Raw genomic sequence first — 13,406 nt, 5'->3', positions numbered from 1 at the left:
AGCCAAGCTTGAATTGAGAGCTTGATAACATCTAAACGAACCAAGCTCAAGCCAAACTTCAAACAAGCTCAAGCTCATAAAAAATAAACCAAGCCAAGCTTGAACACTCATTTCAAAAGCTTGGTTCATTTTAAGCTAGGCTCGGTTATCTTATCAAACAAGTTTGAATACCCCAAAGCTCAGCTCGGCTCGTTTACAGTCCTATTGATAGATAGGTAATTCATAAAACATAAATTTGATTGCAAGACTGATAAACATATAAATTCACGTACTCAATAGAACAAATTGCGGCCATATTGACCAAGGGATTGCCTACTCAAGAGTTTACGGGTAAGTGGAACTGAAGAATATTCATTCACCATCTTGACACTGTTCATTAAATCCACCTAAGCTAAGATATTAAACTCGGCCCACATTTTTCGTACGTGATTCCAAAGTTTTTGCAGGTAGCTGAGGGGCATTAGACAATTACTAACACTGCATGGTGCATGACCGCGCCATTGTTTAATTAATTTAGTCATTCTAAATACGCTAGTGCACCAACTGTTCCTGCTTTCAGCCACTGGACAGCCATATCTACCAAAAATTAATATCCCTGCCTCAACTTCTCGTCCTCCCGATTCTTCTCGTCCTGCAAATAGGTTGCTAAAAGTGAGCTAGCTTCTTCACGGATTTGGTAGCAGAGGGGACAAAATGGCGCATTGTTCTTATGATGTATTACAGGAATGTGAACCATGCTACTCAAGAATCATCGTGTCAACATAATTGACAATTTGAATTTAAGAACATAATTTTCACCAACATAGACTTTAGGAAAGCTAAAGAAAAAATCATGAAATTATAACAGCACTAATATATACTCAAAAGTTTATGAATAAGAAAAACACAATTCCTATAGAATTGTGTAGCGATGGCATATATATTATTGCATGGGTTGTGCATATGGTGAGACATAAATGACTTGCCTACCAAGGTACCAAACCATCAGGAATATTGCCCATTAACATTTGACCGAACTAGTCCTCCATGATCAGTTTCATTACTTTTGAATGCCAATGTTAATATGAGAATGAATGTTGTTCTTCTTGGACTCAACCTTTCATCAGGCTAGCTAGATTAAAGATCGTGCTTTCATCCTAAGGAAAGGGCACAAGAAGATACAAACATGCTCTAGATAATTACAAGGTTTCCTTCATCAGCTAGCTGAGTTGGTCAATTAAGCTTTGTATTACCTTTTGCATTGTTATAGGATAGTAGAGTTCATAATAAAGTCCGTTTCCTTACTCTATTGCTTGTGTTCTATTTTCAAGTTTCTTCTTCGGAATTCAATAAATGTAATAATGAATTTTCATTTAAGAATGGACTCAATAGTTACAATACCATGGGTGATTTGTTGGCTTCTGTGAACTCAATTCGATCTGTTTCATGATTTTGCAGAAAATGGTTTGCAGATAATTTTGTAAGATTCAGTTTTAATCAAACATAAATTCAGCATTAAATGTCTAGATGAGTTAAAAAATTTCTAACCAATGAGTAGCAGGACACATTTCAGGAGTTAACAAAATAAACAACTCTACTTGAAAAAGGAATGGGTATTGAGCACCAGACCTCAAAAGATTTCTTCAGATAGTCAAGCTCCTTGTCAAGATCATCAATTGCCTGTGTATAAGCTTGTGTCGGAGAAGACTGACTCGTTGTTTGGATCTGGAAAGAACAAACTGATTTTATTCTCTTTTACATGAATGCATACAAAAGGAAAAACAAAATTGATGTAACACAACATTGACCCCTCAAAGCACACAAGACTGACAAAATTGAATTCTAACCAATGCAAGATCTAATCTCTAGGAACATAAAAAATGACTGTAATACATACCCGAACTATGATTTTGTACTGCAGAGGATGAGGGAGCTTGTAGCCTGCGAAGAGCACATTAGGGTCCCTGTGCAATTGCCTACAACGACAATATGTTTAAAGGATTTTCATTGTTTAAAAAAAATTCTAACTTCAACAACAATATAATTTTTTTCTTTCAGAAAAAAATAACATTAATAATAAAATGAAAAGGTCAAGGGATTCACATTCGAAGGATGTTTCCTACAGTGTGTTCTTCACGTTCAATAGTGAAAGCAGCTGCATTCACAATCTTGGTGTCCCTCTCATATGAAACCCTATTTTTTCAAGCAAAAGAAAATTCACATGATAAGGAACCAAAAATGCTTGACAAGTCAGAGTGACCAAGCTACAAACATCCAACTAGTTTCATGTCACCAAATAAGAGCTGATTTATCCATAGTCAAGCAAAAGCATTGACAGAAATTGGGGCAAGAGGAAGAAAAACAGACTAGCAGTTTTTCCTTACTTTTTGGTACCTTCAGGCACAACGAATCGTTCATAACGGTCAGGAGCATTCATCCTTCTCTACCTCCAGATATGAATGGGAAAGAGAAAGATGTGATTTGCTACAAATCAACATAAATAGAGATTGAGATAATCACATGACACTAAATGGAAAACATTCATAGAGCAGAACATCATCAACAATGTCATGCCCCGCTCAATTTAGGTCCACCAAATGGACTTTCTTCTGAGTGCATGATTTGAAGTAATCCGAGGGCAAACTTAATTAAAGCACATACCTCCAACAAGGAATCACGACCTAGGTAGAAATGTAGTCTATTGAGCAATCAACCTGTAATTAAAGACTAAAAAATCATCGATGATAGTGAATATAAATGTGCACAATGGATCAATAATAAATGCAAATGAATTAAATTTCTTCTAGAAGAATATCTAAGTAGCATTAACAAGCTTTAAGTTACCAATAGTTTTAAGATATCACCAATTATCAAGCTTTATCACCAATTATCCAGCTTTAGGTTCTCACCAACTAATAAACTTTAAGCCAACAATGATTAGCAGCTTTATATTAACATCAATTGTCAGTTTAGATTATTAATAATTATCCAACTTTAAGTTGACACCAATTCTCAACATTAAAATTAGCAACAATTTATCAACTTTAATGGTACATTTACTTGCATTGAAAGGAAAGAGAGGAATTTCAGAAAAAGGAAAGAATGAATTCATGAAGAAAAGGAGAGAAAGAAAGTAGGGTAAAAACATGATTACTTAAAGGGCAGAAGGGAAAGAAAAGAAAGCATTTTTCCACAATTATGTTGAGACTACGACAATAGGGCATTGATAAAATGTTCAATATTTTCCAAATACGGGGATCAAAATTGTTTCCAGTATTTCAAGTAATCTCCAATTTTATGTTCCATGTAGCCTAAAAGATGGAAATTTTCCCCTGAAAAATTGCAAGTCCACTACACTCTTATAGCAAAAACAACTAGCTTAAATAATGCAACTAGATGTTGGTAAGTGATGCTCCAAAAAAATTATGGACTATTTAAATGTACGAAAAACAATAATTGAAGCTCTGGTGATGGTAGGCGACAAGAGTTCCCACGGGCATCATTCCGTGCTCTTCGTTTCCGCAGTATAAAACCAAGTAGAACAAAGACGAGAAGCACAAGAGCGAAGAAAGATGCGGACTTGCAAAGTGGAAATTACACAAACCTCATTCTTTTTGGCGAGCTATAGAGGTCGCGGCCACAAAGCGAGACGAGCGAGGCGGTGACCTAAACCCTTGCTCGAAGCAGTAAGGTAGTAAGGTGGCTGTTCCGATGGCTTCTAATTTAAGGAGACGTTCGCACGTGCGATGCACGTGGGGTAGAATCCTTCGATAGGTGCCACGCTTTTATTTTGACTACTTTACAGCAAATCAATTTAAAATGGGCTCTGCACAAATCAACTGCGCAAGTCGTGGCGTGGGGTCACCGGACCCTCAAGGTGACCTTTGTTGTCAATTTAAGATGTAACCCAATTGGCTGGGTGCATTTTTAATTTGGTAGATATTTAATATTCAAATTTTAATTTCGATAAATTAATAATTTTTTTTTAACGGAGGATTAATTTAAAAACGAAGCACAAATACTCTGAACCGTAAATTACGATCTAAAGAATGGATCATTATATTTATTGGTGGATGGGGATGAATCCTACCTATTAAATAAGTGAGATCCATCCCCGTCAATCAATCAACTTATATGGTCCATCCTCTGGACCACAAATTACGGTACAAAGGATCTTGGCTGTTAAAAACGTTGATTCAATGGATCACTCATTGAAAGTACGTTTTTAATTTACAGTGCTTGATAAATTTTTTTTATAAAATTAGACCGGTCAACTAAATATTAGTTGATATAAACTGGATACTTGATGTCAAAAAATTTAAAATATAAAAAATACCCTTCTCTGGCTAGGGTGCGTGAAACAACAGGGTACCCATGTTTCCCAAACGTCCACGGTTTGATTTTTAGTTACTCTGCACAAATCAACTACGCAAGTCATGGCGTAAATCAATTTAAAATACCCTTAACCAATTTGTTTACAATTGATATAATTGATTTGTGTCAGTTTGAGATCAATTTATAGGACAATTGGTTTTGGATACAATTGATTCTCATTTAAGGTTATCAGTTTTGGCTGTAAATCAAACAGCAAATCATGGAATGGCACATTTGTAAATAAGTAGATTAAATCATTTAAGTAAAATGGAGAGTTCATACAAGGAGAGCAATTACACATTGTAATTTGTAATGATATAATAATATTCACTTTCCCTCTCTTGCTCTCTCTTTCTATGGCACTCTCATTCTCTTAGATGTTACTCCATGGCCACACCACTCATCCCTTTTCTCTCAATTCAACAATTTTCCATTACAATAGGTGGCTCTTTGAGGGAAAAAGAGGGGTCTCAGAACCAAGTTCAAATTAGACCCCAAACACTACTCACAAGTGGACTCAATCCCTCGCATGCACCCATAACAGATGGGTATCAAAGCCAACCATGGACAATGACATCATGCAACATTTTCTTGATAAATCTAAATAGACAATCAAAGTGTTAATGAAGATTAATATCGATTAAGCATGTGAAAAAGAGAAGCGAAAAAAAAAAAACAATATGCAATTATCACATCCTTGGCAAAGAAGATGCAGACCAAACAAATGGCCTCAAAAGGATTGAAGAAGATTGTCACAGACACAGACCTGACTGTAATCCCCAAATGACCGATGCACTTAGATGGATAATGTTGGTGCAACATCCCTTAGGTCAAGGTTGACCTGGTTGACCAAGTTTGAGTCTTGGTTTGGGTTTCGATGTTTGACAATGCAAGGTTGATTGAAGAAGAGTCAAGTAAGTCAAGGATGACCGGATACTTGACTGGGAAGTCCTAGTGAGTGAAGCTAGACAGGAGGAAAATCCTGGTGAGTGAAGCCAGGTGAAAGACCTAGTGAGTGAAGCTAGGCAATTGGGAAGTCCTAGTGAGTGAAGCTAGGCAGGAGGAAAATCCTGGTGAGTGAAGCCAGGTGAAAGACCTAGTGAGTGAAGCTAGTCAATTGGGAAAGTCCTGGTGAGTGAAGCCAGGCAAGAGAAATCCAAATGGGTCAAGGTTGACCAGACATCTGGTGAGAGTCCAAGTAGGTCAAAGGGATTGACCGGATACTTGGCACGAGAAAGAAAAGTCCAAGTAGGTCAGAGGGACCGACTTGGCAAGAAGAGAAAAGTCCAAGTGGGTCAAAGGTATTGACCAGACACTTGGTGAGAGAGTCCTAGCCGGTCAAGGGTGACCGGATGCTAGGTCTTATGTACCAACAAGTCATGGTTGACTAGATGTTGGTTTAGGGGCTTTAGACTTGGTTTGGGCAAAACCAAGATCCGGATCGATCACCGATTGATCCAACAGGTTTGGATTGATCCGTGGATTGATCCAAAGAGTTCGATTGATCCGTGGATCGATCCAAGATCTGATCGATCGGTGGATCGATCCGAAGATCTGGATCGATCCGCCGATCGATCCGGTGAGTCCTCGTGAACGAGAACCTCCGGATCGATCCGTGGATCGATTCAGAGGTCCCAATCGATCGGATCGATTGGGAGTCGCGCGATAAGCGCCGGATCGATCCGTGGATCGATCCGCATCGATGGGCAGCTCGGATCGATCCGTGGATCGATCCAAAGCCTCCCCGATCGATTGGGAGCAATCCAATCGATTGGGATTCAACCGTTGGCGTCGTTTATAGCTGTTTGCGTGCGATTTCTTCAGCAGAACTTCACCGATTGATTCCAGATTCATCATAGCTCCTCCCCAGCACTCTCTAAGCTCCTCACCGCCAGTTCTTGAAGGTTCTTGGAGGTTCATCCAAGTCAAGAGGCGAGTTGCAACGAGAAGAAGAAGAAGCTAGGGTTTTCGCATCTCTTGTAAGCTTTTGCTTATTCTTTACTACCCTTTCTTCTACTTGTATTGAGAGTCTTGTAGGGCTTCTCCGCCTTCGGTAGTTACCGAAAAGGAGTGTTTATTAGTGGAGGTGTGTGCGTGTGCGTGGATCCTTGGACTAGTCACCTCTTGTGAGGTGGATACCAAGTAAAATCCTATTGTTAGCATTGTTGTAGTTTGTTTCTTTGTATTTCGCTGCGCATCACTTTGAAGAAACAAGCAACGAAGCACGACGAGCACACGCGAAGCTATTCACCCCCCCTCTAGCTACTTTTCGGTCCTAACAGATAAGATCATACTAGTCATCCTTTCTTAGAGCTCCTCCCTATGTTATAGAACTAGTCAGGGGACCATCAAAACCTTTAAAATTTAAGAGAGCGTTCGAGTTACATGTTTACCATTTACATTTTATGAAAAATATGTGTTTTCAGGAAAATACTGTTTGGTTTGCATTTTCCACGTCTGCTTAAGAGATAGCATTTTCTAAAAAAAGTAGAGAATTTCCAAAAGTCATTTTCTATTTTCCAGAAAATACGCATTTTTCATAAAATGAAAATGAAAAATACACAAACCAAACGTTACCTAAGTTTCCTAGATATAACAACAGTAAAGATACTCTTCCTTAGCTATCTAAGTGCAAGCACTATTTAAGGAATAGGCATCATAGTGTAAGGGAAGAAGAAATAACACAAACAAGGTAGAGAATAATGCGAACAAGGAAACAAATATCACGGGAAAGAAAATCATGTTAAAGAAAATAAATTAAAGATAAATTTCGAAATGTTACATGCACAATAAAAGGAAAGAAATTGGAAATCCTCAAGAATAAAAAACATTTAAGATTGATACATCGGCAATAAATATAATGAAAAAAAATTGACATATATTCAAGATTTACACATCTACAATAAATTTGAAATTTAATTCTTGTTGTTTGTTAATTAATATTTTTTTTTTGATAATAAATAGCGAATACTTATAATGTTTATCAAGATTAGCATATTTTATTTATTTAAAATATTTATTTCTATATTTGCTACTGAGTTAAGTCTATATAAAAGAAGTCTAGAGTCCTATATTTTAATTATCTTTGAATTAATAGAATTTTTAATAACTTCTCTATGTGAGAATTTTTACTAGGTTATTTGCATATTTGCTCCATCAATTTTATCCTATGTTATAGGATGGTTCAACTATTCACATCACCTAATTCAAACTATCAAACCATATTGTCGTAGCACCAAATTCAAATGTCAAACCAACTTGGAACTAAGATAGAATTGATAGAGTAAATAAGCAAAATAACCTCACTTAGAGGGAAAATTCTTGACACAAAAAAAAAAGTCAAATTGGAAATTATATTAATTCAAAGACGAATTATCATTGAATTAATATAATGATAAAGATGATTTGCAAAACTATAGGACAAATACACGAATTAATTCAACATTGTATTAGCAGGTATATTTCTAATATGCTATTGGTTTGGTAGATTTAATACAATGCTATCCAACACAACAAAAAGACAGATTATCGAAATTGAAATTCCTAATTCGACAACAAAAACAGAGTACCAAATCTAAGGCCCCGAGCCTAAAATGATAATCTTCATGCTAGAAACAACAAATCCGCACCTTAAGCATCGAGATCATGTTCCTCACGCAAACACAGGAAGTAATCAAGCCATGAACGGTTCCTCAGCGACAAAACCCTAAAAACACAGCGGGAGGAAGCCAGAATGAGGATCTCGAAGACAGGGAACGTGGATTGGGAAAAAAAAACCAACAACAATAGAGAAGAAAGAGGAGGAGAGAAGAGTGATCTTATCCAAGTCAATGACAATGTAGGTGCGGCAAGAAGGAAGGAGAATTCGATCATTCTCGAGGCTTCCTCCTCTCTTCACCACTTTGTTGTCCGCTTCCTGTTGGATCAACCCTCCTTAATATGGAAAAGATGACGCCGACACGTACGCAAGCCAATGCATGCTGACCATTGGAGTTGTTTCCGTAGGTAAATTTAAGAAATATGATGACTCCCAACATCGTCCCAACTGCACCAATGTCAATTTAGCCCTCGCGGGGTAGCCGAGTTGGTATTTGGGCAGGATTTGCCACCGATTAGGCATGGTTTGATTTTCAATAGATGCAAATACAACTTAAAAATTGGATTATCTCATGCCCCCTTATCTAAAAAGGTTGCTCGACTAAGGCTGAATAAGCCCCCGTGATTTACTCCTTCAAAATTATGAGGAGACACCCTAGAGGGGTCATTCTGGAGGGGTTGCGATGGCTTAATCTTTTGTCACCAATCATTGTAAATATATTTTATATGAAAATTAAATCCTGAATGTTTGAGAAATGTAATTTTTACCTGTATCAAAGCCGAGAGCAATTACAAGCTGCTCTCTGGTGACAAAAGGTGATGTCGTCACCTTAGCGGCCCCTCTAGCATGGCCCCACATAATTTGGAAGGAGTAAATCGCGGGACTTATTTAGCCTTAACCGAACGACCTTCCTAACAGGGGGCACGAGATAATCCGAATTCTGAAGTAGTATTTGCACTTGCTGAAAATCAAACTATGCCTAGCCGGTGACAAATTCTGCCCAAGTACCAACTCAACTACCTCGCGAGGGCTAAATTTACATTGGTGAAGTTAAGACGATGTTGGGGGTCATCATGCTTCTTAAATTTACCTACGGAACTAGATCCAACGATCAACATGCATTGGCTTGTGTACATGTCGGCGTCGTCTATTCCGTATAAAGGAGGGTTGATCCAATAGGAAGCGGTCAACAAAATGGTGACAAGGGGAGGAAGACTCGAGAGCGATCAGATTCTCCTTCCTTCTCGTCGCACCTACGTCGTCACATTTGATGGTATGGTACATTTTCATATTGCATTTATTAATTAAAATTTTTCATCACATTTGCATTAGATGCATTAATACCATGCAAATCTTCCTTATTTGGGTTATTGTGAGAAAACTTAATTACCATGCTTGCACATTTAGCTTATTGAACATGAGTCTAATTTTTAAATTGGAGGATATGCTAATTTACTTAGAGAAATTCGAGCATTCATCTTCATATGTTTATTTTGTTATAATTTTGCAAAATCATCCTTATCATTATATTAATTCAAAGATAATTCATCTTTGAATTAATGTAATTTCCAATTTGACTTTTTTGTGTCAAGAATTTTCCCTCTGAGATTATTTTTCTTATTTACTCCATCAATTCTATCTTAATTCCTAGGTGGTTCGACATTTGAATTTGGTACTACACCAATCTTGTTTGATAGTTTGAATTTGGAGCTGTGAATCGTTGAACTTAGGATGAAATTGATGGAGCAATCATATTGTTATGAAAATTTGTGTAGTTACTACAACAATTTTTATATAGAATTGTCAACTTTCCTTAAATTTATAGTTGACAAAACAACAGACCTCCTCAAGTGCATGTCTACTGAAAACAGTGCCTGAAATCCAGTAAATTTGTCTTCAAACTTTTATCATCTATATACAACTTTTTGAAGAAGTGGCATGGAATGAAACATATAGATGTGTTTCATAAGTATTGCATACTAAACAATTCATCAGAAGAAAACAATTCTAAGAAAGAATTTCATGAGAAGGAAAAAACATTGGGTCAAAATTTTCCCTTATGCGAATGTGAAAGGCACAATTGATCAAAAGGTCAATGCACTTCTTCGAGAAAATCAATATGAAGCTCTGTCACACAAATGTTCATATTTAAAAATTTGGGGTTTCATGTATATTTAACAAAATCTAACAAATCTGAAAGTGCACTTAAAGGAAGAGCTGTTTTGTCCAACAGATACTAGGAGTACTTTCATGTATATGTAGATTACACTCTGGAAAAAAACTTACTAGCGTAAAATTGCATTCAATGTCATTATAGATTAGCTAAATTCTGAGCAATGAGAAGCTGTTATATAGTAACAGATAACTAGCTAATTTATAATGCTAATAATATGAGGAATTTGCAAACTGCAGCTAGTTCTGATAGTCATCTAGGGTCAAATAGAAAGTAACTAAGCAGCGAGTAGCTATAACCTATTAAAAATAGATCCAAGGAAATGAGGGATCTTATTGTCATATCACTAAACAGTCCAAATACCTTTAAGTAAGAATACTTTTATTATAATCAACATTTGCAACCTATGATACTAAAGTCAGTTACTAACAAGTGATCTTTATTCAGTATTACAATAATTCGGTAGTATCAGAATAATTATAGCAAGAAGAATAAAGACAGCGGCAGACTATCTCCTATGGCCACATCTAAACTGCGCATTTCCATGTGTAAAAGCTAAAAATAATTTAAAATTATCAGCCCATAGGGAAACAAACAGGTACATTAAACCTAAACCTCAACCACCAGCAGCTAAAATAACGCAAAAACAAATCGACCTACGATGACCTTATGCATGAGAAAGGTCTAGAGGAAATTTCGACGTTGAATGGGGAGAGTAGCCGGAATAGTCCACAAAACTATCTGATCAAACGTTATATCCTAAACGAAAATAAATCTCAAGAAAACTAACGTTGTACTTTCGATATGAGCAGCAGCCAAATAGTCTATAAACTAGCCGATTTAATGTGCTATCCAACGCGACAAAGACAGATTATCGACATCAGACTTCCTCATTCGACAACAAAACCAGAGTCCTAAATCTAAGTCACCGAACCTAAAACGCCAATCTTCAAGCTAGAAACAACACATCGACGCCTAGGGCGTCAAGATTCTGTTCCCCACGTGAACACAGGAAAGCAGACAAAACCCTAAAAACACAGCGGGAGGAAGCCAAAACGAGTATCTCGAAGCCGTAAGGACGCCGTAGATCGGAAAAAAAACCCCAACAACAATAGAGAAGAAAGAGAAGAGGAGAAGAGAAGCGGGATCTTACCGAAGGAAGCGGCGACGACGGCGGTGCTGCGAAACTCCGATCGCTATCGAACCTCCCTCCCCTCTTCACCTGTCCGCTTCCAATTGAATCTGCCCTCTTTAAAGCTAATGCAGCTGACCGTTGATCTGGTTCATAGATAAATTTAAGAAGCACGATTATTAGTTTAAAGGGTAGCTCGTGAAATTTCCTCCGTAATTTATCTATTTATTTTATGGGTAATTTTACATGCAGTCCCTATTGACAAACAAATCTTTGTGTGCAGTCCTCATCCATGAAATCTTTGTTTTCACTCCCTAGTCAAATATCTTTACCTAATTATCCATGATATTTTTAGGTACAAAAAGTCTAAAAATCAGTATAAATCCTCTTAAATTGAATATATTAACTTAGAATGTAGTATATTTTCTATCAAATTGAGTATGATTCTTTTTTCACCTCAAAATATACTCAATTTTAGTTTAATGTGCTGAATTTAATAGGAATTATACTCATTTTTAGACTATTTGTACCGAAAAATATGAGGATTAATTTCGATAGAAAATATACTCGATCCTAGTATAGAGTACTAGATTATAGTGTAAAGTACTGAATTTAACATGAATTATATTTATTTTTAGACTTTTTATACCTAAAAAATAAGAGGGACAATTTTGATAGAAAATATACTCGATTTTTAATATAAAGTACTGACTTTAAAAAGAATTATACGCATTTTTGGACTTTTTATACTCAATTTTGGAATTTTTGTACCTAAAAAATTTGAGGGGCAATTTAAGTATCAATATTTACATGAGGGAGTTGAAACAAGTAATACTTTGCATGTAGGGAGTGGAAACAAAATTTTTTGGACATGGAATTATATGCAAAGTTAACATTGTGATTGGGGATTTTTCTCTAATTTACCGTTATTTTATCGTGTGGTCAATAATGCTGAGCTATTTAGCGATATTAATTTTTATTCCAAACATTATACATATATTTTATATGAAAATTAAATCTTAATTATTTAAAAAATATAATTCTTACCCGTACCAAACCTGATTACCTGAGGGCAGTGCCCAGCAACAACCGCGACTAAGGAGACGACGGTAGGAAAATAAAAATTATTTAATAAATTTCTTTCTAATCTTAATTTTGTATAAGATTTATATTCGAACCGTATTTTTTTATTTATAAATAAAAAAATTTCTTTTTAGCTTGTTTTAGATTTCGTTTTAAATATTATTTTATATTATATTTTGTTTAAATGTACCAAATTAATAATTTCTTAGTAAATTCATTCTAATTTACTTAAAAAATTTACTAAAATTTGAAATAGATTTTAATACTGTTTTAAAAATTGAATTTTGAAATCTTATTTTCTTGTAGCAGTGAGTTCTCCGGGCAAGGTCTAACCACGTCGTTACTTTGCTTTTCTTTCTCTACTCCTCATTTATTTTTATTTTTCAGTTTTCTATTTTCCTTTTCAAAAAATATTTTAATCAGGTAACAATCTGAGGTGATTTATCAGGTTCTAGACTGTCCAGATAAATTAGGAAGTTTTGATGATGAACAATCTAGATGCTCAATATCCTATGATTATGAATTTTATTTGAAAAAAAATTCTATAAATATATCATAATTAGAAATTGAACCTTGGACATCTAAGTAACAACTTAATACTCTTCTGCTGTATTATAGGTCCAAAGGCTTCATTCCTTTTCATTTTTCATCTGCACCTCCGAATAAATATATCAACTTCTTGAATCTAAAATTTTAATTGAATTTTATTTGAAAAAAAAATTCCTATAAATATATCATAATTAGGAATTGAACCTCGGATATTTGAGTAACAACTTAATACTCTTCTGCTGTATTATAGGTCCAAAGGTTTCATTCCTTTTCATTTTTCATCTGCACCTCCGAATAAATATATCAACTTCTTGAATCTAAAATTCTAAATCCATGCTTAGATTTATTCAATTGATCAGCTAGATTTTCCTACATATATGAGGCACGAGATAATCATAAATAATATTTGTACTTAAAAAAATCGAACCTACCTTTTTTTATTGAAAAGTCTTATCCAATTAGTAACTTGATTATACCCGTGGGAGTAATTTTTTTTAGGGGCTAAAAGATAAAGTCGT

The 13,406-nt window shown here is 35.6% G+C and overlaps 1 protein-coding gene across 4 annotated transcripts; it reads right to left on the bottom strand.

Moving 5' to 3' along the window:
• Positions 1-208: 208 nt before the first annotated feature.
• On the bottom strand, positions 209-11,411 carry LOC121972048 (DNA-directed RNA polymerases II, IV and V subunit 11-like). 4 transcript variants are annotated; one of them, XM_042523640.1, is made up of 8 exons: positions 11,278-11,411; positions 7,983-8,059; positions 2,641-2,693; positions 2,364-2,463; positions 2,083-2,172; positions 1,877-1,955; positions 1,609-1,704; positions 209-631 (listed from the first exon to the last, which is right to left on the bottom strand). In XM_042523640.1, exons 4-8 carry the CDS (start codon positions 2,414-2,416, stop codon positions 587-589), a joined length of 363 nt encoding a protein of 120 aa, XP_042379574.1. In that variant the 5' UTR covers positions 2,417-2,463; positions 2,641-2,693; positions 7,983-8,059; positions 11,278-11,411; the 3' UTR covers positions 209-586. The 4 variants fall into 4 exon arrangements, with proteins under 4 accessions (XP_042379574.1, XP_042379573.1, XP_042379576.1 ...); XM_042523639.1 differs by lacking the exon at positions 7,983-8,059; XM_042523642.1 differs by lacking the exon at positions 7,983-8,059 and having other exon boundaries at positions 2,641-2,706; positions 11,278-11,361.
• Positions 11,412-13,406: the final 1,995 nt, after the last annotated feature.

The sequence above is a fragment of the Zingiber officinale genome, chromosome 4A (assembly GCF_018446385.1).
Source record: "Zingiber officinale cultivar Zhangliang chromosome 4A, Zo_v1.1, whole genome shotgun sequence".
NCBI lineage: Eukaryota > Viridiplantae > Streptophyta > Magnoliopsida > Zingiberales > Zingiberaceae > Zingiber > Zingiber officinale.
This window is presented reverse-complemented; position numbering and strand designations above follow the sequence as displayed.